Consider the following 25945-nt stretch of genomic DNA (forward strand, 5'->3'; position numbering starts at 1 on the left):
CTGGGCCATCGGTTGTTCTGTAATCTATCCCTTAACACAGGTCCAAGCGAGCAGCCGTGCTGGTCTGAAGCAGTTGAACAAAACAGGAGTCAAGGGCACCTTTAAGACCAACCAATTTTTATGTAGAACGTAAGCTTTCGTGTGCTCTTAAGCACACTTCATCAGACGAGGAATCCAGCACAGTGAGCAAAGGTGATGAAGTGTGCTTAAGAGCACACGAAAGCTTACGTTCTAAATAAAAATAAATTGGTCTTTTTGTTGTTGCTGGTCTTAAAGGTACCACTTGACTCCTGCTTTGTTCTATCCCTTAACAGGCAGGGAGGGAGAGAAGCTTCATTGTCCTGAAGCAGCCCGGCCGAAGCGATTCCCTCTCGCCTAGCGCAGTAGATCCCAGGATCCATTCTGTGTTTTCCCCACTCAGGCTCCGGTTTTCCCAAACCCCACCGGCCTCGCCCCCTCCCCGCCCAAGTAGGAACTCTTTCCAGTGTTTGCGGCTGGACCAGGTTCCCTCGAGTGAGAAGTATCCCCCGAGGCCGCGGCGCCGGTGCAATCCCGGCCGTCAAAGGTTGCGCGTGAATTTGCATTCGGCTTGCATGGCCAAGGGGTGGCGGTGGTGGAAATCTTTGCATTTTACGGTCGGGTGACCTGTCTTTACTGCAGCGTCAGATTTTACGATGTGGCCAGTGGAAAAAGAGGAGCCGCCAGAAATCGCAGTGATTTTTGTTTTAAAAGCCTCCAAAGCCCGATCTTCCATGCCTGGTTAGGTTGATTCAGAGCGGACGAGGTCGATAGAACGAAATGAACATCAGCAGATTTCCATTTCAGTGGGCTAGGAAGCGAAAACTTAAAACCGGGAAGAGGAAGCAGGGAATAGAGAGGGCTCCTAATCGTATTTGCTTAGAAGTAAATCCACACTGATTGGACTTCGGATCAGGCCCTTCTTTATTCAATAGAGCCCTCGCTCTGTTTTAACAGTACAGCCACCGGGGTCCCTGGGAAACGTCTTTCCATGAAGCCATTTCTTTCCAAGGTGGGGCCCCAATTCATGTGCCCCCCCCACACACACGGGTAAATGAAGCTGTGATGCCGAGTGCCTTTGGTTCCTATGTCTTCTTAATGTCGATGCATCTAATATTTTGCAGATAACGGGCTATGGAGTCCAACTGTCGTAAACTTGTGTCGGCTTGCGTTCAGTTAGGTAAGACAGATATTTCCCATCTATTTACGCTCACGCGAATGATTTGCACCTTTATCGTTATGTCGTAGTAAAAAAGAAAAATACCCCTTCCAGGACCCCGACTAGGGCGCTCGGGTAGCTAACCCGACATGCTGGGGACCAACCCAACCAAACGAACCCTTTCCCTCGGTGGCTGGCGGGTGGCTCTGGGCTGCTCCCGAGGAGACCGGCCGCCTGGCCAAGACTCCGAGTGTCTCGAGTCCCGTCCCCCTCCTCCACATGTGTGTGTGGTCTGTTTGTGAAGGAGGCATAAGGGGGGGGGGCGGTGAAGCGAGCTGGAGAAGCTTTGGAAATGAGGGGTCCAAACTGGTGCCCGTGGAGGCGTTCCAGTGTCACTGTTTGCCTCTCGAGCTCGCACATCTTTCGAGGTCTGATTTGTCTCACTCAACCTGTGTGTGTGTTTGCGGGGGGGGGGGGGTCTCTGCAATCGAAAGCTATAAAGCTGGTCGCAAACATTGGTTTGATTTTAATGAGGCGGGGGTGGGGAGTGGAGGAAAGAGGTGCTCAGAGATCCGAGAAGGACACAATTCACCTTACCACAAATGTGAAAAGGACGCGGCTCGCTTCGCTTTCTGCTTCACTCTCCCTGGTGCCCCCCCCTCCCCTGCCTTCTCTCTCTCTCTCCCTGGCCGCCTCTCCTTTTCTCCCCTCGGAACAACGACCTTCTTTCTCTCTTTCTCTCTCTCTCTCTCTCTCTCAGGGGTACAGCCTTCCGCTGTCGAATGCTTGTTCTCCAAAGATTCTGATCTTAAAAAAGGAGAATTCAATGATTCTCCGGAGAGCAGGAAAGAGGGGTCCAGCAGCAAACTATTCGGCAACAGGCAACACGCCGGAGCCAATGGTGAGTCCCTCTTCGCCCCTTGCCGGGCAGCTACCTAGCCAGGTTCCACACACACCCTTCCCTCTCACGCCCCCCCCCCCCATGTGAAGGGAAGCGCTAGGTGCAACCCCAGTTCTCCTCACTGAGATAGACAAGAACATCACCGCCACCCCACAGTGGATCCCGCTGGCAATCACAATATCATTGGATTTTTTCGAGATCTGGGCCAGAAAAGGGGAGGGGAGTCCTTTGGTTGCGTCTTCCTTGTCTTTCCGAACTTTCTGTCCAGCGGCTGTTGAATTCTCGGAGGCTGCCGGGTGGGAGCTGCTCGGCATCCTTCCTGTTTGTTTTTCTTGCCTTTGCTTCGAGTGGAGTTTATTGTAGTGCAACAGCGCCCTCTGGTGTTCAGGTTCACGGGGGCGGGGGAGAGGAATCTGGATGCAAATACTTGTTTGCCAAAGTTGTCCGGGATTTTCGGCGTGAAGATCTAAATTCCGCTGAGCTTGCATCTTTCGTCCGGAGTATTGGGCAGTGTTTGCAAAGAAACAGTGGCGGAACTAATGTAGCGTCACCGAGAGCCACGCTTTTCCGGTCCCCGCCTCCTCCACTCAAAAGCTCTGTTGATCTGGATGAATTAGGATGGTACAAGCTCTGTTGATTCATTCGAATTATATTTCTTTGGTCCTCCGGCTAAAAAACCGGGTTCGAAACATGTCCCAACGTGGTTTCTAACTGCGTAATCCAAAGCAGAACTATTCCACGATAAACTCACTGAAACCAATGGATTTAGACTGAAATAACTCTGTAAAGGATTGCGCTGTAAGGGTACTCAGAAGGCCTTGTCTCTGGAACCTATTCAAAACTAGGATAACAGGTGAACTTTATTGGCATGAGATGGTGTTTTAAAACCCCTATCAAAATAAAAGAAACACGACCGACTGTCTGGAAGTTTCGGCTTCAGACTAAAGGCTGCGTTGCTTGACTAAAACAAATGCAATTCAAATTCAGTTAAAATATTTTAAAAATTATATATATAATTGTACTCAGCTTATTTAAAACGACATAAGCCATTACTGCATTTTCCTCTAACGGGGAGCGTCATAGCCCAGTGGTACAAATGTTTACTTTGGAGTAAGTCCCACTAAATTCAAAGGACTTACTTCCTCCCCAGCAAGAAAAGACACCACCGCTTTGATGCAGGCGTGTGGGTGTGTTTAAAAAACACTACTCGACTGACTAGGCCCGAAACCTCGAAGAAGTCGCCTGATTGACTTCGTGGGAGTTTCGCACTTGACCTCAGTTGGGAAACAAAGGCATCCTGGTCCCAGTTCCTGTGTCGTCCAAAGCCAACCTAATTTCTTTCCAACATCATACATTAACTTTCAAAGGGGAGATGCTGGATGAGTAACTAGTACTTATGAATAAGTATTATTACTACTTATTTAATTAACAATAATGACTGCATGCTCTTTTCAATTAATAAGGCAACTTTTCGGGACCGCATTGGGCCATTTAGGCGCACCCTTGACCTCTTCAGCTTTAGATGGTTGCACTATTACATTGTTAGACTGTATCGATCAAAAGGTGTCACCATGGAACAGTTCTTTTTTTCTCTCTCTCTCCCAACGTGGAAATTACTCCAAAACTTTCCAAGGTGGAAATCACTCCAAAACTTTTAAAACTACTGCCTAGAGGCGACTTGGCTTACTTAGCCTGGTTACTACAAATGAAAGGTTGGGGAGATGCAAAATCAGGGCTTGGACCGGGAGTGTAAAGTCAGGACGCTGGGATCGTAAGGCGCTCATGTTTGGATTGGGAAGCGACTGGTGTGTGTGTACACACCTACCTCCTCCCAATCTGCCACTAGAATTAAGAGTCTTTGCAATTCACTAGAAAGCTTCGTGTAACTCTTAGAGATTCGACACAAGAGTAAGTCCCGTGGGGGGAAGTCCTAGGGGGAAGTGTCTTTGGGATAGCAGCCTTGAGAAACGGCTTGGAAGCAAGGAAGACCCAAAAGAAGCGAGCCCTTTGCTTCCAAATTCACCCAGAGCAACTAACATCTGAGCCTCTCCTCCCCTTAGGACGGCTGTGTGAACCCTGCACACACACACACACACACACGCCCCTCCCATAGCAGTGAGCACTGGAAGAATGAGGGGGGGGGGGTCCTTCCGAAGTTAAGGGGCAACTAATTCGCCTTAAGCAATCTGAGGCTATTCTCCGGGCAGTCACTCCATGGGATTTACCTCGAAGCGTGTGTTTCCCTGTGTAAGTATTTTCTCATGCCCTGTGACCTTCCCACTCCCCCTTGCTGCGAAAGGCAGGGCTATTTTTCTAAGGAGTCCTTAGGAGGCCGGGGCTTTGGCCCTACACATTACATTTCCTGCCCTGCGCAATATCCGTAGCTAGGATGACTCCTTCCCCGCCCCCACTCTTCGAATCAGAAGGGGAATTGCGACCCAAATGTGTTTTATGAAGCAGTTTCAATAGATAAAATCGCAGTCGACGTGTCAGAATTTAGAACCATGGAAGAAAATGAAGCACCGGCTTCCGTCTCGCTTCCCAACTGCTTTGGGGATCGAACTGTATGTGCAGCCGCAGAAAGGGGGTTCTGAAAGGCCTGTTTGGGGCCTGAGACTGGGCCAGGCCTGGAAAGCGAGAGAGCTCCTCTCTGATAGTCCTCCAGGGTCTTGAATCCCGCTGCCAGCCAAGCAGCGAAATCGGCAAACATTTAACAATGTCTAAAGTTAGCTGTGCCGTATAACTAAACAGAGGGCACGAATCGTTTGAGGCGAGATCCAGCTAGACTTAAGCACGTTGAGCCCCCACCAATTCCCGCCAGAGCCAGGGCTTCGATCCATCCCATTGACGCGGCTGCTTAAGTTGTGGGTGGCGGATCCGCCTTCCTGCCCCTGTTCTTTTGGGTTTGATGGGGTCGGCTTGTCTAGCTCCTGAGACCCGTCAAATAGTGGACACGATTCAATACCCGAAGAATCCCCCACTCCATTCAGTGGAACAGATTAAAAGGCCTGCTTCATTTCTGGTTCCTCGCTTCGCAAGGGGGGGGGGGGAGAGAATCCGATTTATTTCTGATTGGAAGCGTTCACTCGGAACCGGAGTACGTGGAATCGGAAATAAGTGGCACTGCCTTATAACTGGCTTTCCTTGCAAGTAAGAATGAATAGGAATTCGGTGGTCGAAACCTGGACTGAGATTCCGCCAAAAGGTAATCGGGGGCAAAACTTCCTTGGAAATGAATGCGAGACCCGATCACCTTCCGACTAGGTCCCTGGGGATTCCACAGAGCTAGTAGCACAGCTCCCGTTCACTACAATGGGCGGCTTGTGTCCCTTGATTTGGGTAGTAAATCTCCTTGAAGGTAACGGGGAGGATTTGTGCCTTCCCACGGCGAGGTTGTTGCCGTTCAGAATCAAAGGACACAAATCCCACCCAGAGTAGATTTCCATCCCCAGCCATTTGCCAGGCTCAGGGAAGTTGGCTTTCAGTCCATTTCTTGAAATAGTCTGAGGTTCCTCTGAAATACAACCGCAGGACTGGATCAAGAGCCTGGGAAGTAGGTATCCATTTGCCTTGTAATCAGCAAACTCTTAGAATGACACAAGTTATTTTTTTTTTAAGGCAAATCAAAGTTCAGGGCAGTTTCCCCCATCAGAAATACCAGGCGCTTCCTTTGGCTGGGAAAAAAAGTAAGCGGGAAGTGTATACATTCAGAAAACGTGAAAGCCCTAATACTCCTTTCTTATTTCTTATAATAAAGGCCAGCCAGTTTACTGATTTTCATATTGAGGAGAGGGTGTTGGCGAACTCCAGGCATGATCCCATTAAACTGGGCCCGGGTCAATGCGTTTAATTCCAGAAGTGCCGCTGAGATCCTAAAAGTCTTTCTAAGTAAAAGACTACGTTTATTCGGGGGGTAGAGTGGAGGTGTGATGCCTACACAATGTCTGACGAAGCCCACTCCGAGTGAGCGGGTGGTTGTGAGGGTTTAGGCTCCAGCCCACAGCCCGGTGGAACTGCCCCGGACGTTTCCCAAGATAAGGAACGGACTTCCACTGAATGCAGATGGACTTCTCTTCCAGGCCAAATGGAGCTTCTTAGAATACTTCAACCCAAAGGGAACCTCGAACCTGTCCCACTGAAGCCTCGAACCTGTCCCACTGAAGGTGGCTGCTTTTCCACCAGTTTTATCTTCTCGCCTTTCACCGAAGGCGGTTTACAAGAAAAGGGTTTAAAAGGCATTTAAACGCCCGGCGGAAGAACGACTGTTAAACTCTTTTAAATCAGGTGATGTCTCAAGAGCGGACCGAAGCATATCTTTTAGTTTCTCCCGCTGGCAAGTCCGAATCTCTCTGCGTTATCTCTCTAAAGGCATGTAACAGGGAAGTCAAGCCCACTGAAATTATTCAATGGCAATTACTTCCAAGGAGACATGCCTAGGACTTCTCAGCACACCAGATGTCATGATGCAGGGCTGAATTTACTTGGGATGTTAATATATTTCCTTGAAGTATTATTCAGGACTTCATCTGAGCCTGGGTTCACCCTTCCAACCTATTTTCAAGGCAAGTGCAGTAATCATAAGGAAGTGTTTTAAAGTATATGCGAATTCTAGGCTGAATTATTCCAGTCTCTCAACTCTGCACAGGATTGCACTGATATTGTCCTAATTTCCATGTAGACGTATTTATATATTATACAATTATTTAACCCCTCCCCGCTCCAAAAGCTCCAAGACGATCTGAGCCACCCAAGGTTGTGTTTACTTAAGAGGAAACTGCCATTGTTCTCCCGAAGGCGTGTACTCGGATAAGATCGCGCTGTGGAGGGACTTGGATCAAAGAGATCCGTCAGCCTTAAGGACTTTAGAGACTCTTTGGTTTTTCAAACAGGTGCTCATTCATTCATTCAATAGCCCGCCTTTCTCACAGAGACTCAAGGCGCATTACATCTAGTGAGCTAGCACAATCAACAAAATGGGACAATCCCTAACCAACGCAGTCGGATTTTTTAAAAAATGAGGCATAGCATAAGTATTCACAAAATACACTAAGCAATACAAAAACTACACAATAGGAACCTACTAAACTATACACAGCAGTATAGACCACAGTCCCCAATCATCTATCCAAGCAAGTTGATGAACCATTTTGTACAGTGCAACCCTGTTCCCAGCGCAGAAGGGCCCTCTTGAATAATTCAGGTTTTGCCTCGTTTGCAGAAGGCCGGGAGAGCGGGAGCTTTCCTGACCTCCTCGGGCAGACCATGGCAAATGGCCGGAGCCACCAGGGCGTAGGGGCAGCTGTGGGTTTTGCCGTTTCCTGGTTAGCTCCATCAGAAGCCCCTGTTGACAGGAGCGAATCTGCTGCAGCGGAGCACAGAGGAGGTGCAGGCTCGCAAAAAGTAGGGAGGGCTTTGTATGCATCCTGAATTCCTTACTCAAGAGTAACTCCAGTTGAATCCAGTCGGATAACTTACAAGAAGGCAGCAAGCCTCGAGTCTGTTCTAGGGGTGTTGAGGGGCGGAGGCTGCAATGCAAGCCTGCCTGGCACAGCGGTGTGTTTTTCGCTTAGGTGCTCCAAGCGGTGCGTTTCCCCTGGCTCCGCCCAGGTTCCTTATCTTCCAAGTTCAGAGGTCCTTCGAGGCCATCTGGACGAATTAGGATTTCTTTCTGTGCTCAAATTAGCGAACATTGCATCGGAGAATGTTTTTAAACAAACCTGCTGTCTCCGCTCTGGCCTCAAGCAACTTCCATCTCGGCAGCCTGTTCTTGGATGATAACTTGATTAGCATCGCCTTTTAAAAAGCCAGTCGGTCTGGTTGCTACTCCACAGAGCTGTCTATACACACCCATCTTGCTACTCCAATATACGGAGTACAGCTATATATATATATACTGGAGGAGACCGTCTGTCTATCAATCAATTATCTGTCCGTCAATTATCTATCTATCTATATCTCTATAGTATATCACATATAGGCACACCCATCTTGTTATTCGTGGATTAACAAGAGAGGTACGTGAAGACAGATATGTGGAGTAATGGAGGGATGAGACATTGAGAGCCATTCGCCACGTGCTGGTGGATGGTCACCTGCAACACACAATCACTTCTTCTCAACTATTTTGCTTAGCTGAGCTTCTCCCCCCTCCCGGGGGGGGGGGCGTCTATCCATTCTACCAATCTGGAACAGGCTTCTTACCCCGCCAGCAGGCTAAACCAAATCTGTGCCCACGTAAATCGGATTGGGGAGGAGAGCATTGATGGAAACGCTCCAACGCGGGAGTTACAAGGCACGCAGGTACTTCCATCGCACCGAGAAAATCACTGAATAGTTGACTCAAGCCTAGCAAATGGAATGAGTTCAGACGGAGACCCGAGCTCAAATCCCTCGTTTCCCATATTCAGGAGCTATGTATTTCCCCCACCCCCGATTGGGATTATTATAAAATTGGCCTTGCTGATCTAAGGGTGCCTTCACACTACAATAAAGAATGCGTTTTGCAACTGGTTTTTTAATGTGTAAGAACAGCAAAAACCAGGTTGCAAAACATTACATTGTATAGCAGGGGTAGCCAACGGTAGCTCTCCAGATGTTTTTTGCCTACAACTCCCATCAGCCCCAGCCAGCATGGTCAATGGCTGAGGCTGATGGGAGATGTAGGCAAAAACATCTGGAGAGCTACCGTTGGCCACCCCTGTTGTATAGTGTTGTGTGAACGCACCCTAAGTAAAATCCAACGCTCTGTCTTGGGCAGCGACTTAGTCAGCTCTCAACGGCGACCTGGTGGTGTTGTTTTCCCTAGTGACAGAGGCATATTGCCTTTGGACGTGGTGTTTCCTCCACGCTCACCTTTAAGGGGTTAGGGGTAAAGGGCCAAACTTCTCCGGCTATCCAGCCCCTCAGTGTTTGTCTTGTAGATCCAACCACATCACGGAACACTTCGTACACTGATAAATTCTACAAGTAGTTATAATGGATATACTGTAACCAGGGTGATTATTAGAGTAATTGATAGGATACTATTGGTTATTATTTTCCTGACTTGGATGCCCCGCGTTAGCCTGATCGCTAAACAGGGACGGACCTGGTCGATATTTGGATGGGATCTCTGGGTGGCTTCACAGAGGCAGGCGATGAGAACCCATCCCTGAACTCTCTTGCCTTCAAAACTCTATGGGGGTCACCGTAAGTCCGTTGCGACTTGACGGCATTTTCCATCACCATTATTTATTATTTGGGTAAATCGGGGCAAGAAGTACTCAAAGCTCTGGAATCATTTAAGGATCAATATACGCGGAAGAACTTTTGAATGTTAGAAAGAGGGATTCCAAAACAGAAGGCTTCCCATAGATCTCAGAAGAGAAGCGGCCATGAAGGGTTAGAGAAGGTGAGCGGTTTGAGAAGGACCAGAACCAAGGCAGAGGAAACAGTCAAGAAGGACTTCTTGGCTGCCATCACACACACTAAAAAATGCACTTTCAACCCAATCTCAATGCACTTTCCAACTGGATTTTGCCAGTTCACACAGTAAAATCCAGTTGAAAGGTGCATTATTTAGGGGATTGAAAGTGCATTATTTAGTTGAACAAAGCAGGAGTCAAGTGCACCTTTAAGACCAACCAACTTTTATTGAGAACTTAAGCTTTCGTGTGCTCTCTAAGCACACTTCATCAGACGAGATGAAGTGTGCTTAGAGAGCACACGAAAGTTTACGTTCTCAATAAAATTTGGTTAGTCTTAAAGGTGCCACTTGGCTCCTGCTTTGTTCAACTGCTTCAGACCAACACGGCTGCTTTCTTGGATCTACCTGCATTATTTAGTGTATGGGATGACCGCCTTTGTTCCTTACACAAAACAAGCGAGGTGTGTTCAATAAATTCCGATCTTGCATTGGTGTGTCTGGACTGGAGTCAGAACTGGATTCGGTCCAGGCGGCCGGCGTCAGGGCTATACAGCCCAGCCACGCTGCCCTCTAATGCGGACGACAGCCTCTGCCTTCCTGTGGTCGTTTTTATATGTGGGTGCCTTCACGCATGCGCACAGTCCTGGTCGCCGCCATCGGACCTTTATCTAGGCAGAACGGGCTGGTGAGCCGAGGAGGGCTGAGGGGAGACTGGGAAGGAAAGCGTCAGTCGTGAGCAGGAATATCCTAATGGAAAGATCTGATGGCTCCTTAATCCTATGTAAAAAGCTTTGTCGCCTTCCTAATATTGACTGAATGGGTAATTAATGGCTCTTCATCGAGGCGAAGAACTGGTAATCCCAGCTAGGCGAAAGACAACAAGCCAAGGTAAAAAAAAAGGGGGGGGGCACCAGCCCTTCAGGCTGAAGGCTGTGCCGTAGCGCCCATCTAATCATTTACTAGAAGCCGGAGCTTGTAGTAGTAGATCAGCGTTGAAGTGTGGAAGTAAGTAGCTACCTGCAGGAGCACAGGCGAAGCCTCGGCAGCGCCCTCAACCAAGTTGTGTATGATTTACATTTTTGACGCACCCACCTCTGCTGCAGCAGGCCTCAGGGGCAGTAACAAATAATAAACAGATGAGAACAATTTCAGTATCCGTCAACAACAGTCAGGTGGCATACTAATATAGTCTCATTAGAGGCAATTGACCATATCAAAAACCAGGGGAAGGTCCACAAAGAAAAGCAGCAGGGGGCCTATCAGATGGGATTATTCTTCTCAGTCACAAACCTGGACTATGGGTCTTGTGAAACAGCTCCGGTTTGCAGGCCCTGCCAAAGATCCTGCAGGGCCCAGATCTCAGCTGGAAGAGAATTCCACCAGGCAGGGGCCAGGACCGAAAAGGCCCTGGTTCCGGTCGATTCTTATCAGATATACTCGGTCCAGAGACCTCTAAAAGGTATTTATCCTGTGAGCCTAATCCTCTTGGACGATGTACCAGGAGACTTCCGGGAGGTGTGCTGGTCCCAGACTGTGTTGGGCTTTAAAGATTAAAAACAACACCTTGAACCTGATCAGCCAAAATAATTTGTAATTAGTCAACTCAGCCTAATATTGACTGAATGGGTAATTAATGGCTCTTCATCGAGGCGGAAGTCTGTGCTTCTTGGTGGAACATCTGCTTAGCAAGGAGAGGGTCAGGGGTTCAGCACCCTTCCATATGGAACTGAAGCGGAAAGGATCAGGCCTTCGGTGATATGAAAAGTCCTCTTTCTGAAACTCTGGAGAGCTGCTGCCGGTCAGTGCAGACGATACTGCCTTGGATAGACCGGGATAGTCTGACTCAGTATAAAACAGTGTCGTGTGTCCAACTCTTGTCTAAGCATCTTCCCAAAGCAAGAAAACGCTTTTTCCCCGCTGCAGCCTTCACAAAATCACTTGTCCTTTAATACAGTTCAACTAGGCAGGTATACACTAGATATTTTGGTTTTCATAGACCTAAGGGGCGCTTCAGAGAAAACTGGTTGTTGAAAGCCCAGTTAGCGACTGTGAAAAAGAGGAAGCATTTCTTCTGAATTTATTCATTTGCTTTGACCTGGATGGCCCAGCAGAGACCGATAAGGTCAGATCTTGTCTGATCACAGTTAGTATTAGGAAGTCACGGGGCGGGCGATGGCAAATCACCTCTGAACTCTCTTGCCTTGAAAACCCTACGGGGTCGCCATAAATCGGCTGCGAGTTGACGGTATTTCCCGCCACCAGTCTCGTTTCGGATTCATCAGTGAACTTGGGAACACCGATCCGAGACAATTTGATTAGAAGTGCTCATAGGTATTTAAGAAGGAATCGTCTGCAGACTAAAGCTTTCTCCAGAGATGGGGCTGAGACAGTTGGAGCCCCACTGCTGAACACAGCCAGGAAATCTAAGATCCCTTCCCGATTAACGCCCAAATGTCTGTGGAAACGGACAATTCAACTCCATTCCTCGGGTCATCTGCAGCGGGAACCGGCAACTGGTAGAATTTTCATCCAAGGGGCAATTGTATGAGCCCTGCCACATTTGAATCAAAGCGGAACAAAAATGTAGCTACAATCACCTATAAAGTAAGGGGGAGTTCAATAACCCCGCCTCCAAGACCTGGAATAGGACTTTGCGCGTGTACCCAGCTCTTTTACGGAAAGACAGTCTGGTCTTCTAAAACAAGCTCCATTTGGGTGGAAAATAGGCCAAGAGAAGACCGGAGCTGGCAGCATCGCTTCTTTTCTCTATTTAGAGGCGCTGTGGCCTCGATTGCCTAGGTGGGACTGGAGGATGTAGCTATTGTCTCAACCTGTTTAGTCAAAACCTCTTTTCATCAAGAGAGGAAGACCTACTCAGTCCCTAGGTAGGGGCATAATCTACTAGGAAGGTCTCTTGCGTAAAACTCGGCTCCAACAAAGGGGAAATGCGAAAGAGCCTTTGCTGATGATTCGGTTGAGTATGTTCATCGTTACCTAACGATAGTAAAACCCAAAGCACTAATAGAATCTAGAGCATTCTTTCTTTGCTCCAGATATTCCATGTGCCTGGGAAGAATTTCACTACTACTACTACTACTACTACTACTACTACTACTACTACTATTTCCACCACCACCGCCAGCAGCAGGGCCCGCCCTAGACTGTCTGGCACCTTAGGCAAGGCTAACTTCTGGTGCCCCCCCCCGATAAGTTCACCCGTCACATGGCGGCTGCCCGAATCCGCTCCCCCAGGAGACTGGCATCCTAGGCAATCGCCTAGTTTGCCTAGTGGCAGGGCCAGCTCTGATTACTACTCTCAGGACACCACCAAATTAATTTTCCCAGGGCTGAATAGGAGGATTATGGCATGATGCTTCTTTCTTTCCAGTTCTGCAAATGTTGAATAGCGATGTGTTAAGGCTTTTTGTAAGGAATAGACATCTGGGGATCTGACACCTAGATTCATATTTCTGGAGAAGATCCCTGGGAAAGTCAAGGGGCGCCTGTAAAGGGGGGTGGGGCTGGTCTCAGCAGCTCTTTTTGTATCACATCACTCAGTCTGTTAAAACGAAGTACTGGGGTATACCTGAAACTAAACCGGCGTAAAGCTTAACGGCGCTGTTTAACTAGATCCTAGATCTGGGACTCGTTGCCTTCAGTCCAGAATGCTCATCCTGCTATAGCTCCAGCCCCACTGCACAACAATACGCTGGCACCAAGCAAGGTATTATTAGTTCAGGTTGGGGGGTGGGGAGTGTTTGTTTAACAAACACAGATATTGGCGTTCTATCTGTCTGCGCTTTATTACGCTCCCTTGCTTATATATCGCCGCTCGGTTATTGTCTCTGAGTATGGTGGGGCTTAGCACTATTATGTGCCTGTTACAGAAATAGCTCTGAAATGATGAGGTTCATTTTCCAAGAGGAATTCGGGTGCCAATATAGAGCTGTGCTTGCATAAAGGTGAAATACAGACTGCTAAATTGTCCATGGGAGTGTCTGGGCAAGGAGGGCACCTTAGAAAGATGGGGGCTAAGCCCATAGTAAGAATGGAAACCAGGGAAGGAGCAACCTTGAATAGATACAGCAGTTTCGGGGTGGGGGTGGAAACCGTAATACATCGAATCGAGTCACACTCTGGTGCGATTCTTAAATACCCATTGCCTTGCGGGGCGAAAGGACATTAGCCACAAAACAAGGAACAGTTAGCCGGGGGTTCCTGAACTCAGGAGCTACTAGCACCCAAGTGTACGAGAGAAGATGGCCTTGCTGTTTCCCTTTGCGCAAGAGTATCAGTTCGGGGCGTTTTCGGGGCGCAGCGATTGAAATAGCCAAAGGGGTTGGGAAGAGGAAAGCGAGTGAAGGAAGAAGAGGGAGGAGCCTCCTGCTCTGAGCCCAGGAAGAGTGGGAGTATGGCTAGGTGTATCTGAAAGCGTAAGATGGTGAGGATCCTGTGCGTAATTTCTGTGATCTCACTCCCACTGACTTCATTGGTGAATGTGCCTAAGGAGGCATGGGCTGCTTTCATACATATTGGATAAAGCACTTTCGATGCACTGTAGGGATCACTGGCAGCTGATCCCTAAAGTGCATCGAAAGTCCACGAAGCTAGTGCCTGGGCATGGCAGCCCTTTCGATGCACTTTAGTGATTATTTGCATGTGGATTTTGCTGTGGGGGGGGAGGAGGGACCACTTGCAACTATCCCTAACATGCATTGAAAGTGCGCTGAAGGTCCACGAAGCTTGTGGGGGGGGGGGGGAGGTTCAAACGCGCTGGATAAAGCACTTCAAATGCACTTAGATTCCTAAAGTGCGTTGAAAGTCTACTGAAAGTGTTTTTATCTAACTCCTTCTAATTGGTTCGAAATCGGTGACACTATTTCTGTCAATTAAAGTTACGCAGGAGAACTTCCAGTTGAATCACCCTTCTCCCCTCCCCCCACAACAAGGACATCCCAGAATCTTAACACTGGAGCGGGCTGAGGAAGAGCATGTTAGTGTCTCTAGACCTCCCGAGGATGGGTGTGGAAACAAGTTAAAAAGCAGCGCGACCAGCTATTATAGAGGATCCCTACATTGGCAGGACCGCCTTTCGCCTTCCAAACCAAGGGCTGTTGCGTTCTGCTCCAGCTTCAGATCAAAGGGAGCCGAGGTCTGGCCAGAAGGACTTCCAGAGAAGAACCCCTGTCCACCTCTGGCCGGAAAAAAGAAGCAGTAACCTCAGGGCACTTCAAAGCAACGCTTTGCCCCCATTGCAGTTCATGGTCCATGAATCATGGAGTGCAGATACAGATACAAATACGTCTAACCAAAGCTTAAGGTAGAATTAAATCTGGTTTGTCTTGAAGGTGCCGCCGGGCTCCTGTTTATTCTGGCCGGGGCCATTCCTCAGGGCACGATGACCCAGCCTTATCCCCCTTAGCCGCACTCTGCGCCCAGGCGACTGGTACACGCCAGGCATCTGCCGATCCTATCTCCAAATCGGGCCCCAGACCACAGGGTCGGTCCCCGATGTCAGCGGAGCAGTCACTTCCATTGGAGCGGCCTGCAAGACATTTCAAAGGGACCTGGTGCAAGATGTCTGGCCCAGAGACGCTGGGGGCGGGGCGCGTTACACGGAGAGGCTCCGAATATATTGATTCTATACCCTTAAAAAAATTCGGTGTCAATTTTCCTGTGTTTCTGCAATCTCGATCTGTCTGCTTACAGTGTAGGACCTAGGAAGACAGGGAGAGAAGCCCCGATGGGACACTCAGGCTAGAATTCCGCCGCCCCCCCCCCCCCTTTGTAGCCAGAGGACCAGTTCCCCTTGCCTTCCCAGGGGCTCCCATCTGGAAGTGAGGCCCAGTGGCCTGACTCCGTAGGGTGGTGGCTAATCCAGCCTTGACCCACTTTAAACACATTCACTTGGAAGTTCTAATTGATTTCAGGGGAGGAAGCTCGGTGGCCCAGCTCCATCGAAATCAATGGGATTTTGCTTCCTAATCAACTCCAGTGGGTTGAAAAGGAGGCGAAACCGCTGCCTGCTGACTCCAGGGGAAAAACGTCTGCGCTTCTCATCACTGTCTCTAGATGCTCAGGCAACCAAGCAGACACTGCCGGTCCTGAGCCACAGGTTTAGGATGGGAGACGAGACGCACCGTCTCTTCTAATATGTCCCCCCTCCCCATCATCTAATTTCCCTGTCCCGGACTTTCTGGCCCCTCACCTCATCCCAGCAAACTGTACAGCAATGTTTATGGAGCGAATAATCCGGGTTTATAGATTTTAATCCGTTATTTAAAGGAATAGGTCTCTCCTTAACGCAGTCGCTGTTCCCTAACAGAGTCGGGATTCAAACGCAGTTGCCGAGCTGCTGGCCTGCCCTTTCGGAATGCGCAGCTCCAACGCGCATTATTACAGCGCAATCCTGCGCACAGATACTCCTGTTCATTGAAATCAGCGGGTTTATAGGCGGTGGTGACTCTGCAGAGTGGCGCTCTCAGCAACAGTGAATCCGGAAGGGATAATAGTTACTGAGGAATGGATTCCTTAACCCGGGTACAGAGTGGTGATCTTTAAGAGGTACCCCGAGAATCTCTCTAACACACACGCCCGCATCCCCTTCTTCTGTTCCTTCCTGGCCAAATTTGCTGCCGCTGCGGAGGGGGCAACTATTTATTTGACACATATTCCCTCCTTTGCGAAGACTGTGGCCTGGCTTTTTTCCTCCCGTGACGGCCTCGGTTGTCTGGGAAGGGGAGATTTGGGAGACCTGGGGATCTGCGCGGAGGATGGACCTCCTGGAAGCCCTGGGAGGTGCGCAAAAAACCGGGAGATGCTTAGTAAACCATTGGTGCCGAAAGGCGCAGGGTTCTTATTGACTTCCTTATAGGTCACCCGCTGCCGCTGCGGAGGGGGCAACTATTTATTTGACACATATTCTTTATGACCTTGGGGGAATTAGAGGAAATTCAATCAGAAAACGGCTAGAATCGTTTTTTAAAAAGCAACCCTATTTAAAAGACTTAAGTAAATCAGAGATTTATCAGATTAAAATCCACTACAAAATGCGGGAGCGCCGTCTCTGTCGAAACGCTGTGGGGTCTACGGAGTGGAGGGGAAGAGAGTCTTTGCCAAATCTCAGGGATAAAGCCGCGTCATTTAAACAGCGGGTAATGAGCAGAATGTAAATTAATTTGACCTTCTTTACCAACAGCCTGCGAAAGTAATGTGTTGAGTTTGGTGAGAAGGAAGCGAGGCGGGAAGAGAGGCGGTACCAGCAGGACTTCAGCCGGGGGCGGGGGGGGGGGGAGAGGCAGGGGGCAGTCTGCAGAGATGGGCTTGGGTTTAAGGGGAGCCCCCTCAGCTATGCGCCGCGCTTGTCCCCTAGAGCAGGCATTGGGGACAGCGGAGTTTAGATGTTTTCTGGCGCATTCCCACGATCCCATCGCTCCAGGTTAGTTGTCTCTTAGGAAGGCTGCAGTCCCACGCTGGTGCCGGAGGTCAGGGTCGTTAAAGAGAGGCAAGGCAAAGAGTGAATTTCCCAAGCCTTTCATCCCATGTTTCTACTCTGGAGTAGAGGGTGGAACCGGGGAAAGGTGGCTATTACGACTGGATTAGGGAAACAGCCTGAAAGCTCCTGATGCTAAGAGAGACCATGAGAAGAAAACAAAATAACTCCCGGCCCTGTGTGCTTGTATTTATTTTTCAGTTCGCTTAATTTATAACTTGCCTTTCTCACCGCAACCCAAGGCAGATGACACTGCGTCAATCAATACAATCTGATAATGAAACATCGGAAGATCCCCCGACTAGGGCTGGGATTGTAGCCATCTGTAGGTCCAGGATGCGACCTATTCCCACCCATTGGCCGGTGACAAACAACCACAGTTGTGTGGTATTGTTGGTACCGAGGATCCTGGGTTAGTCCTCTGTCAATAAAGCTTCTCTCTGTCTCATTCTCTCTCTCTCTCTGGAGCTCCCTTGCCTGGCAGATAAAACTCCAGGCACCCCCCCCCCCCCAATTCTTAATACAGCGCTTTAAAAACAAAAAAACACCCACCCCTTAAAGAATCACGAATCCACACTTCAAATTAAAGATTGGTTAGCAATCAGTATTTATATTAAAAGTGCATAATCGAATATTAATATTCGTTTATTCCTTTCGCCAAAATACCAGCCACAGTTCGGGAAGGATGTACGTAGATAAATTACAGTCCTTTTTTTGCGTCAAGTCAACATGGTGACGTTATGAGTATCGGAAAGATAACTCAGGGAGGGGAAAGGAGCTGACGTTTTTCTTGCTGGTGACGCTTCAGTAAAGAATCCATTCAAAAGCCTTTTGCTTGTAACTTAGTTCCAGCGCGTCTTGAGTCCTATTAAGCTTTCCCTTCTGTGCCTTTACCTCTGGGTGAATTCCCAACGGAATCTAAGAGACTTACTTTTTTGATCCAGCTGTAAATTTGCTTAGCGGTGCTGATTTAGAGCGTAATGCTTGCTTGTCTACTCGGAAGTAAATCCCTCTGCTTTTAGTGGGGCGCACTCCCAGGTGGAAGAGCGGGATGTTATCGAGCCAAAGAGAGCACCTTGATCATGGGCTTTATTTGTAGGGATTTTCCAGATCCCTTGGATAGGTCTGAATAAACGTCGTAAATGATAACCGGGACCGCAACTTTTTGAAAAGCATTTGGAGGACTTGCTCTCAGCTGGAATAAGGGAAGCGCCTTGAAATATTAAACTGGAGAGCTAAAGCCTTAGGTTTTTATTTCAGTACAACCGAAAATGTATGGTACAGACAACATAATCCGGTACATTTTTACAAGAATTCCCTTACCCTACCTCCCCCTCCCCCTTGAGTGAGAGTTACTCCCAAATAAAGAAGCTTTAGGTACAAGTGAATTTGGGATTGGAACGTCAAAAGTCTGAACTGCAAACTGCACACATATTAGTGTGCATACGTCATCTACCACTCTATTCAGATAGTTGATTAATTTTAGAGGAGAAGACATTCACCTTTTCAAAAGTGTTCGATTAAGTCCGTTTTAAACGATCTCGGCAGTGAAAGATAACTCCTAAGCACTGTTTATTCTTGATAATGAGCCATTTGAACACGCGCGGACTTTTAAAAAAAATACAGCAAGTCGCACTTTTTCCAAAAGACAACCTCTTGGGTCCTCCCCCCCCCCCCCCACCTCCCGGTTTTTATCTACAGCGCGTCTCCTTCAAAGTTCTGCTTCTCTTCGGTGCAGCTGCAACAAGGTCTCCGGGATCGTAGCAAAGATTCTAGCAGCAGCGTTTCTTCTCTCCGCTAAAGAACGCTGCCGGTTTGCAATGTAGAAACCAGTCCGCAGGGGCGGGAGGGGTGTGTGTGTGTTTAATTTGGGGATTTCCTAGTGGGTGATGGGGGAGCCATCATCATTCTTTGGGGACAAATGTCTTTTAAACCAATGCAATAGGAAAGTATGTCACACATAGCACACGCAAGTATAAAAGAAAGCAAAAGAGTGTCTGGGACCCTGCCCTCCATCCCTGCGCCCCGGCTCCCGTTTTCTCCCGGGAGAGGCAGGCTGGGGAGCTCAGAAGCCCTGACTGGCAAAAAACCGACTTTCCCGTCGTGGCCCTGCCCCGGCTCGCTGATAGGTTGGCCTTGCTCTGGTTTGCGCCTGGGCGTTGCGCCTCCTGATTGGCTGCGCGCCGCGTCACTCCGGCCGGGAGCGGCGAGTAGAGGCGGCCGGGCAGGCAGGAGGGAGGGGAGAAGAGGGGGCCGGCCGATATCTCTGCCCCGGGAAGGCCGCCTCTGGGTTTAAGATGTTAGGCAAACCGGGAAGCGGCGGAGCTGCGCGGCTGCTGGGCTCGCCAGGGCGCACGTCTGCCGCTGAGCCGCCCTCGGAGTGGATCTAGGTGCGTCTGGGGCTGCGCCCTGCCGGAGCCTGGTGGAGAGGCGAGACTTCATGCCCGGCGAGGCTGGCCTGGGGGACCGACGGCGGAGGGAGCCGCCGATCTGCCCGCCTGCTGCTGCTGCTGCTGCTGCCCAGGCTCATGCTGGGGGCGCCGTCGGGAGAAGAAGCGGGGAGGGCGGGGGAGCAGCGAGCGCTTCGCCCTGAGCTGTGCCGGGGACGGGAACCAGCGGGGCTCTCTAGCCCACCGCGGACGCCTCGTCGGCCTCGGAAGTCCCTGGAGGAGGTGCCGCCCCCAGCCAGTCGGGCTGGCCCCCGCGCTGGGCTCCCGGATGAACTGCCTGAAAGAGCCGCTGAGCCTGGAGCGCTTGGGCGCCGCGGGGAATAAGCTGTGCTCCTCCACCTCCCCCTCGGCCTCCTCCTCCTCCGCCTCCTCCTGCCACTACCACCACCACCAGCCGCCACCACCGCCGGCCCTGGTCATGGCCTCGGCCTTGGAGGCTGCCGCCGTCAAGCACCGGCTGGAGGTGCACACCATCTCCGACACCTCCAGCCCCGAGGCCGCAGGTAAGGAGGGAGCTCTGCTGCTGCCCGGTCCTAACGACACCCCCTGCCTCTTCCCCACTCTGTTGCCGCCGGTTCCACCCCCCCCCCCCCCATCAGAGCATAACAACCCCGAGGGGTCCCGATCCCGAGAAGGCAAAGGCTGGCCCGGGCTCTTCTTCCTTTCCAAGTGAACGCAAACGCCTGCTCCTGGAAAGGAAGGCTGGGTTGTGCCTTGAAAAGGTTCAACCTCCTGCCTCTCTTCCCGGGACCAAGGGGTTTGCTGGCGGACAGAGTTCAGCCTGCTGACCAAGGGCACCGTGCTTGAGCACAGCCCTGTCAGCCAAAGAGCAGCCCGGAGCTTGTGGAACTTGGCGTGATCCAAAAGCTCCTCAGAACCACAAACCAGGCGAACCCAAACACAGGGGGTCGATTTCGGTCCACTTGGTTTCCGAGAGACCAAAGCTGCTGTTTACCTGCGGAGCCCCGCAGAGTGCGCGGAGCCTTTGCATAGACTTAGGCTGTGGAGTTGCGCTCCAACGCAGAACTACCTGGGACTGTCCCAATCAACTGGGTGGGGCATACTTCCTTGTAAGCAGAGGAAGGGATCGGCTACATATCGGCTTCAGTCCAAGAACTTCGGCTCGATTTAGGTGTGGATCGGTATGCTCGTTTCTCACTGAGCCCAATCCCACCCATGACTACACGGAATCCGAGCCTATGTCATTTGCGTGCAGCTGAAGGTGCCGAGGGGTGACCCGTCTCTGTGTGCTCCAAGGCACCCACCATTTATGCGCACCATCTAGAAATGGTTACAGAAACGTGCCGTTTTTGAAAACAGGCCGCCTGAGTGAGTGAATCAGTCGTTTTCCGGGTCTATTCACACACCTATGAGATGGTATCTGTATAAGTGAAAGGTGGCGCAATTCAGTGTCTAATAATAATAATAATAACAACAACAATAATAATAATAATAATAATAGTGCGATTTCTGAATGCTTTGCCTTGTTTGGAGCAGAGCGGTGGGCATGTCTAGATACGCAAGAATGAGGTAGTCAAATAATTATCCTAGCTGCTGTCTCAATATGTATTTCTGATTATATTCTGGATGCAAGCAAAGCCGTGCGTGGAGGCACACACGCCTCTGTGCCCATGTAAATGTAGTAGACCTGCTATATGGGCTGTCACCAAAAAAGGCAGAGCAGCGCCTGTCACCTCCAACCAACAGTTTATAAATATGTATTTCACTGTAATGGAAACGCAAGTTTTCGGGGCAAGTCTGATTCCCTTTTGCACCAGTATCATGCAGTCAGAGGCCCAGATCTTCAGCCTGTTTGGGGACCCGATCTGAATATTTGCCGGCATTTCTGGATGAGGTGTCAGTGAAGTTAGGGGCTTCTAATGTACAACAGAGCAGGTCTGAGATTCGGGGCTATAATTGTGTTTTCTCTGAAGGAAGCCGATTTACATCTTCACGCTCTTTCCATTTATTCGGGAGGAAGCGCCATTAAGTGTCTTAGAAAGTGCCTTTTTCGCACCGTGAGGTTGAGTTGCAGTAGATGTCAATGGGATTTCTTTGGGGTTTCATATGAACCCCGAAACCCATGCCCTACCGGACACCAAGCCTACTGGTTTCAAAGGAGGTTCTGTTTAGGATCTCCGCCTCGGAATAGGACTTCATCCTCCCACTCTTAAATGCATTGTTTTTGAAGTGAGTCCCGCCGGTTTAAACGGAGTGGGGTGTCTCCGGAGTGAAGCGGGCTTCGAATCTGGGTCTCCGCCCGCCTGGGTAACTCCTCCGGCTCAAGCGGGTTGGGAAGAGCGCCGCTGTCCGCCCGCCCAGCGAACTTGTTTGAGCTGATGGGGCTCTCGGACGCCCTCCCGCTCGCAGCCGCTGATCCGGCGTCTCTTCCTTTCCACTGCAGAGAAAGACAAAAGCCAGCCGAGCAAGAACGACGACGCGGGGTCCGAGGATCCGTCCAAGAAGAAGCGGCAGCGGCGGCAGCGGACTCATTTCACCAGCCAGCAGCTGCAGGAGCTGGAGGCCACTTTCCAAAGGAACCGCTACCCGGACATGTCTACCCGCGAGGAGATCGCCGTCTGGACCAACCTCACCGAGGCCAGAGTCCGGGTAAGCCCCGAGAGGCCCGCCAGGCTGGAGGGGTGGGGGGAGGGCGCTGGCCGGAGAAGCCGGGGTCCCGCTGGCGGCCGCTTTCGCTTTCCGCTTCTTGGCCTGGGCGGAGGCAGGCTCGGGCCTGGGCGCAGCGCCGCCGCCTAGCGCGCTCTGGCGGGCCGGGTGACGGATGATGGCCCCAGCCGGGCCGCCGGTTCTGAACGCCATGCGGGGGGGGGGGGGGGAGTGGAGAGGACCCGGTCCAAGAGAGCCGAGCCGGGCAGGCTCCGACGTGCGCGCAGCAGCAGAGGCGAGGCACAGCGGGCCTCTTGACTGGGGCCCAGGCCCACAAGACGACGTGCCCGTCCCTGCATGCTTCGGCTCTCTCTTCCGTTCCCCTCCGCTCCCCACCCCCAAGTGCATTTCACAACTACAGTCGTTGCCCCCCCACCCCCACCCCTCCCCTCTTAGATTTATGGCCGCTCCTCCTGGCTCTGTCGGAGCGCCACAAGCCGAGCGGGCCCTTTGAGCGTCAGCTGCTGCAAGGCTGGCTCCAAACCGCGGTTGCAATCCGGAACACGCGTCCTTTACCGCGCAGTCCCTTCCAATGAAGGGGGCCAACTTTCGAGTAAGGCCGCGACCCTCAGGGCAGAGAGCGAGACTGAACCCCGAGCCTTTCATTTCCGAGTAAAAGCGTTTTCGGCTGGATTGCAAACACCCCTCAGTTGGGGTCAGCGGTTACAATCGGCAAGGATGGAACTTTAGAGTAACCCTATTTAATACAAAAAGGCTGCTCCGGAGTAAAGCTAGAGACCTTCCACGCAACTCCTACACATTCAGTCTGGAAGAATGTTTCAGGGAAGGGGGTGCAGCGGGATGAAGTTTCTCAGATTGTTGTTTATTTTCCCTTTCCAAATGTAAAACGGCCTCTCTCTTTTTCAACGTTTGGTATTTAAACCACGAACTTGTGAAAGTGACTACTAAGTCCCCCAGAGCTGTTGCTGTATACTCGAAAGTAAACCCCACCGAGTTCAGTTCTACTTACTTGCAAGAAAATGTGCATGGGAATGAAGAACAAAACCCTGCTGGTGAAGCACATTTACTTGAAAGCAAGTTCCACTGCTACTACCAGCTCTTACTTCCGAGTAAAGGCCCTTGTGACCGAGGTAAAAATACACCTCGGTGCGGCAGGAAGGCAAGGTAGATATTTTGAAAGCATGCCGTGGTCTGGGATTAAATTCCACCAACGTGGAACGCTTTTATTTTGTAAAATCGCTCGCTTTTGCTACAATAAGCTGGAAGCAAAGCAAACAAGCCCGCAAGATTTTTTTTAATTAAGAAAGCCAAGAGTCGTAGATTTGGGGCTCAGCTGTGCTGTGGAAATACACAGAAAATAATTAAAAAGACCGAGAGAGGCCTTGTCTGTTATTAAACGGGCTGTGAGGGCCGTCTGGGCCATAACCAATTTAAATCGAAAGGCTTGGATCGCTGCCGAGTTAAGCTTCTGCCTGGCCCAAGCGCAGGAGGTCTCGATCCTCAAACCAATTTAACTCCCCAACGGTCCTACCTTGAAGTATATTCTTTGGAAATCAGTCCGCCCGGCTTTTGAGGAAGCACAACTTTAATTTCAGAGTCGAGGGAAGGTTACAGTTCAGGCCCATGGCTGTTTAGTCCCCACTCCGGTAGGGCTCGCCCCCAAGTAAAGGTGGAGAGGGAGGATCCCAGCCCGGGTTGTTTTAAAGGCCAGTCGTTTCGACTCGCCTGGGCCCTGGATCAGCCGCTGAGTCCCGAGGAAAACAATGGAGCTGCACAGGAGGCTGGCAAGAAAGGACAAGGCCAAAGGAGAAACAAAAGCCCACAGCCCGGGCCTGGAAAACGAGGAGGCTGGTTTTGTAACAGGCAAGAACCCCTTCTGGCCTGCCTCGACTCGGAATAGAAATCAAAATCCCCCGTTGTTGTTGTTTAAAAGGCTGAGACAGGGGTGGGGTGGCGAGAGAGCGCAGACTGAAGGAGGCCTCCGCTTTGCTGGTTTTGCGTTTCTAAATCAATCTGCAAAAGGGCCTGACCGGCGACCACAGGGGTGGGCTGTCCTTCCCCAGCCCTCCCGTGTTTGACCACTGCGAGCTGGGCGAACGGAGGGTTTCTGGAGGCGGGGGCAACGTGGAGGCTTGACTGTCCCCACCCCACCCCCCAAGAAAAGCCAGCTTCAGGACGTCAAAACACAGGCCGGGTAAACAAAAGGCGAATCCACATCCCCACTTGGCAGGCGGCGGGCGGATGGATGTGGATTGGGGAGCGAGAGCACACCCGCCCTCGCCATTGTCTGCGCCAGCCCGCTCGGCTTGAGCAGGCTGCTAAAGGCCGCCTTGGCCAGAAGGGCGAGCGGAGGCGGCGCGGAAGGCTTGGGATTTACCGGCGATGAAAGGCAAACGCGCCCCTTTAACAAGCTGTCGAGGTAAAGATTTATTAAGCTCCCCTCCCTTGCGCCTCCTTTTTTTAAAAAAAGGAAGGGATTTTCTTCCTTTGAAGAGATGATAAAATGGTTAGGGTTTGGTTGCGCTCAGTTCCTAAATAATATTGTTTCGTGTTTCAGAACTACTAAGGGGGGAGACGTGAAGATTTTATCCCCTGCTGCATCTGGCAGTTCGAGGGAGGGGTGGCCTTACGTTGGAGGCGACACTGAGGTCTCGCTCTTTTGTTCACCGCCTTAGTTAGCAAAATGAACAGAAAGGGGGCGAATGGCGGGTGGCGGCTGGAGATGGGAAAGGAACAGGACGTTTCCTTGGCGCTCTAGCAAAGGTAGTGATACATGATGTGGCCTTCCAGGGGCAATTGGCCTCCCCCCCTCCAATCCGTTGAAGCCGAAATAGATTTAGGCCAGGTTCTCAGACTCCCCTGTGATACCTTCTAAACGAACGCTCTGTAGGCCTTCACCTCCTGCCAGAAAGCTGTCCAGTGTGGCGCCGTCGAGGATCCCACCTTTTGCCCTTGGAGTCCCAGGGGAGGGTGAGTGAGGATGGGTAGTCGCAGGGCCCTCTGTCCCTTGGCTCCCTAAGTGACCGGTTTTTCTCCCCCTCCTCTCCCCCCTCTTCCCTCCCCCCTTCTTGTGCCGTCCCTTTTCGCTCGAAGGTTTGGTTCAAGAACCGGCGGGCCAAGTGGCGAAAGCGGGAGCGGAACCAGCAGGCGGAGCTGTGCAAGAACGGCTTCGGGCCGCAGTTCAACGGCCTGATGCAGCCCTACGACGACATGTACCCGGGCTACTCGTACAACAACTGGGCGGCCAAAGGCCTCACCTCGGCGTCGCTGTCCACCAAAAGCTTCCCCTTCCTGAACCCGCTGTCCTCGCAGAGCATGTTCTCGCCGCCCAACTCCATCTCCTCCATGAGCATGTCTTCCAGCATGGTGCCCTCGGCAGTCACCGGCGTGCCGGGCTCCAGCCTCAACGGCCTCAACAACTTGAACAACCTGAGCAACCCTTCCCTCAACTCGGCCGTGCCCACCTCCGCCTGCCCCTACGCCCCGCCGACCCCTCCTTACGTTTACCGGGACACGTGTAACTCGAGCCTGGCCAGCCTGAGACTCAAAGCCAAGCAGCACTCCAGCTTCGGCTATGCCAGCGTTCAGAACCCGGCCTCCAACCTGAGCGCCTGCCAGTACGCCATGGACCGGCCGGTGTGAAATCCCCCCTGCCCCCATCGCCTTCCCCCTTGGGTCGCCGGCACCCGCGACGCCGCCCCCCGCCCCCTTTCTGGATGAACCCCCCGAGGACTGGACGCTCGAATCGAAGGTCGACGGGCTCCGTTGAAAAAAGACACCCCCCCCACCCAAGACTCCAGCAACTGGGAATTCGAGAATCCCTCTCTCTAAACAAGGAATGGAAAGGGGGAGGGCGAGGACGAGGGAAATCACTGAAACTCCCCCCCCCCTT

At 51.1% G+C, this 25945-nt stretch overlaps 1 protein-coding gene across 3 annotated transcripts; it reads left to right on the forward strand.

Moving 5' to 3' along the window:
- The first annotated feature begins 1137 nt into the window (after positions 1-1137).
- On the forward strand, positions 1138-25716 carry PITX2 (paired like homeodomain 2). Of its 3 annotated transcripts, XM_060246925.1 has the most exons (4): positions 1138-1198; positions 1938-2078; positions 21830-22035; positions 25147-25716. In XM_060246925.1, the coding sequence occupies exons 1-4, from the start codon at positions 1153-1155 to the stop codon at positions 25693-25695; spliced, it is 942 nt and encodes a 313-aa protein (XP_060102908.1). In that variant the 5' UTR covers positions 1138-1152; the 3' UTR covers positions 25696-25716. The 3 variants fall into 3 exon arrangements, with proteins under 3 accessions (XP_060102908.1, XP_060102909.1, XP_060102907.1); XM_060246926.1 differs by lacking the exon at positions 1938-2078 and having other exon boundaries at positions 1139-1198; XM_060246924.1 differs by lacking the exons at positions 1138-1198; positions 1938-2078 and adding an exon at positions 19679-19928.
- The last annotated feature ends 229 nt before the right edge of the window (positions 25717-25945 follow it).

The sequence above is a fragment of the Heteronotia binoei genome, chromosome 9 (genome assembly GCF_032191835.1).
Source record: "Heteronotia binoei isolate CCM8104 ecotype False Entrance Well chromosome 9, APGP_CSIRO_Hbin_v1, whole genome shotgun sequence".
NCBI classification, from domain to species: Eukaryota; Metazoa; Chordata; class Lepidosauria; order Squamata; family Gekkonidae; genus Heteronotia; species Heteronotia binoei.

Bases quoted from the DNA above. Each gene is read 5' to 3' on its own strand.
- PITX2 (XM_060246924.1), top strand. From the start codon at position 19,694: ATGAACTGCCTGAAAGAGCCGCTGAGCCTGGAGCGCTTGGGCGCCGCG. The intron at 19,929-21,829 runs GTAAGGAGGGAG...TTTCCACTGCAG, and splicing joins CTCCAGCCCCGAGGCCGCAG to AGAAAGACAAAAGCCAGCCG. The intron at 22,036-25,146 runs GTAAGCCCCGAG...TTTCGCTCGAAG, and splicing joins TCACCGAGGCCAGAGTCCGG to GTTTGGTTCAAGAACCGGCG.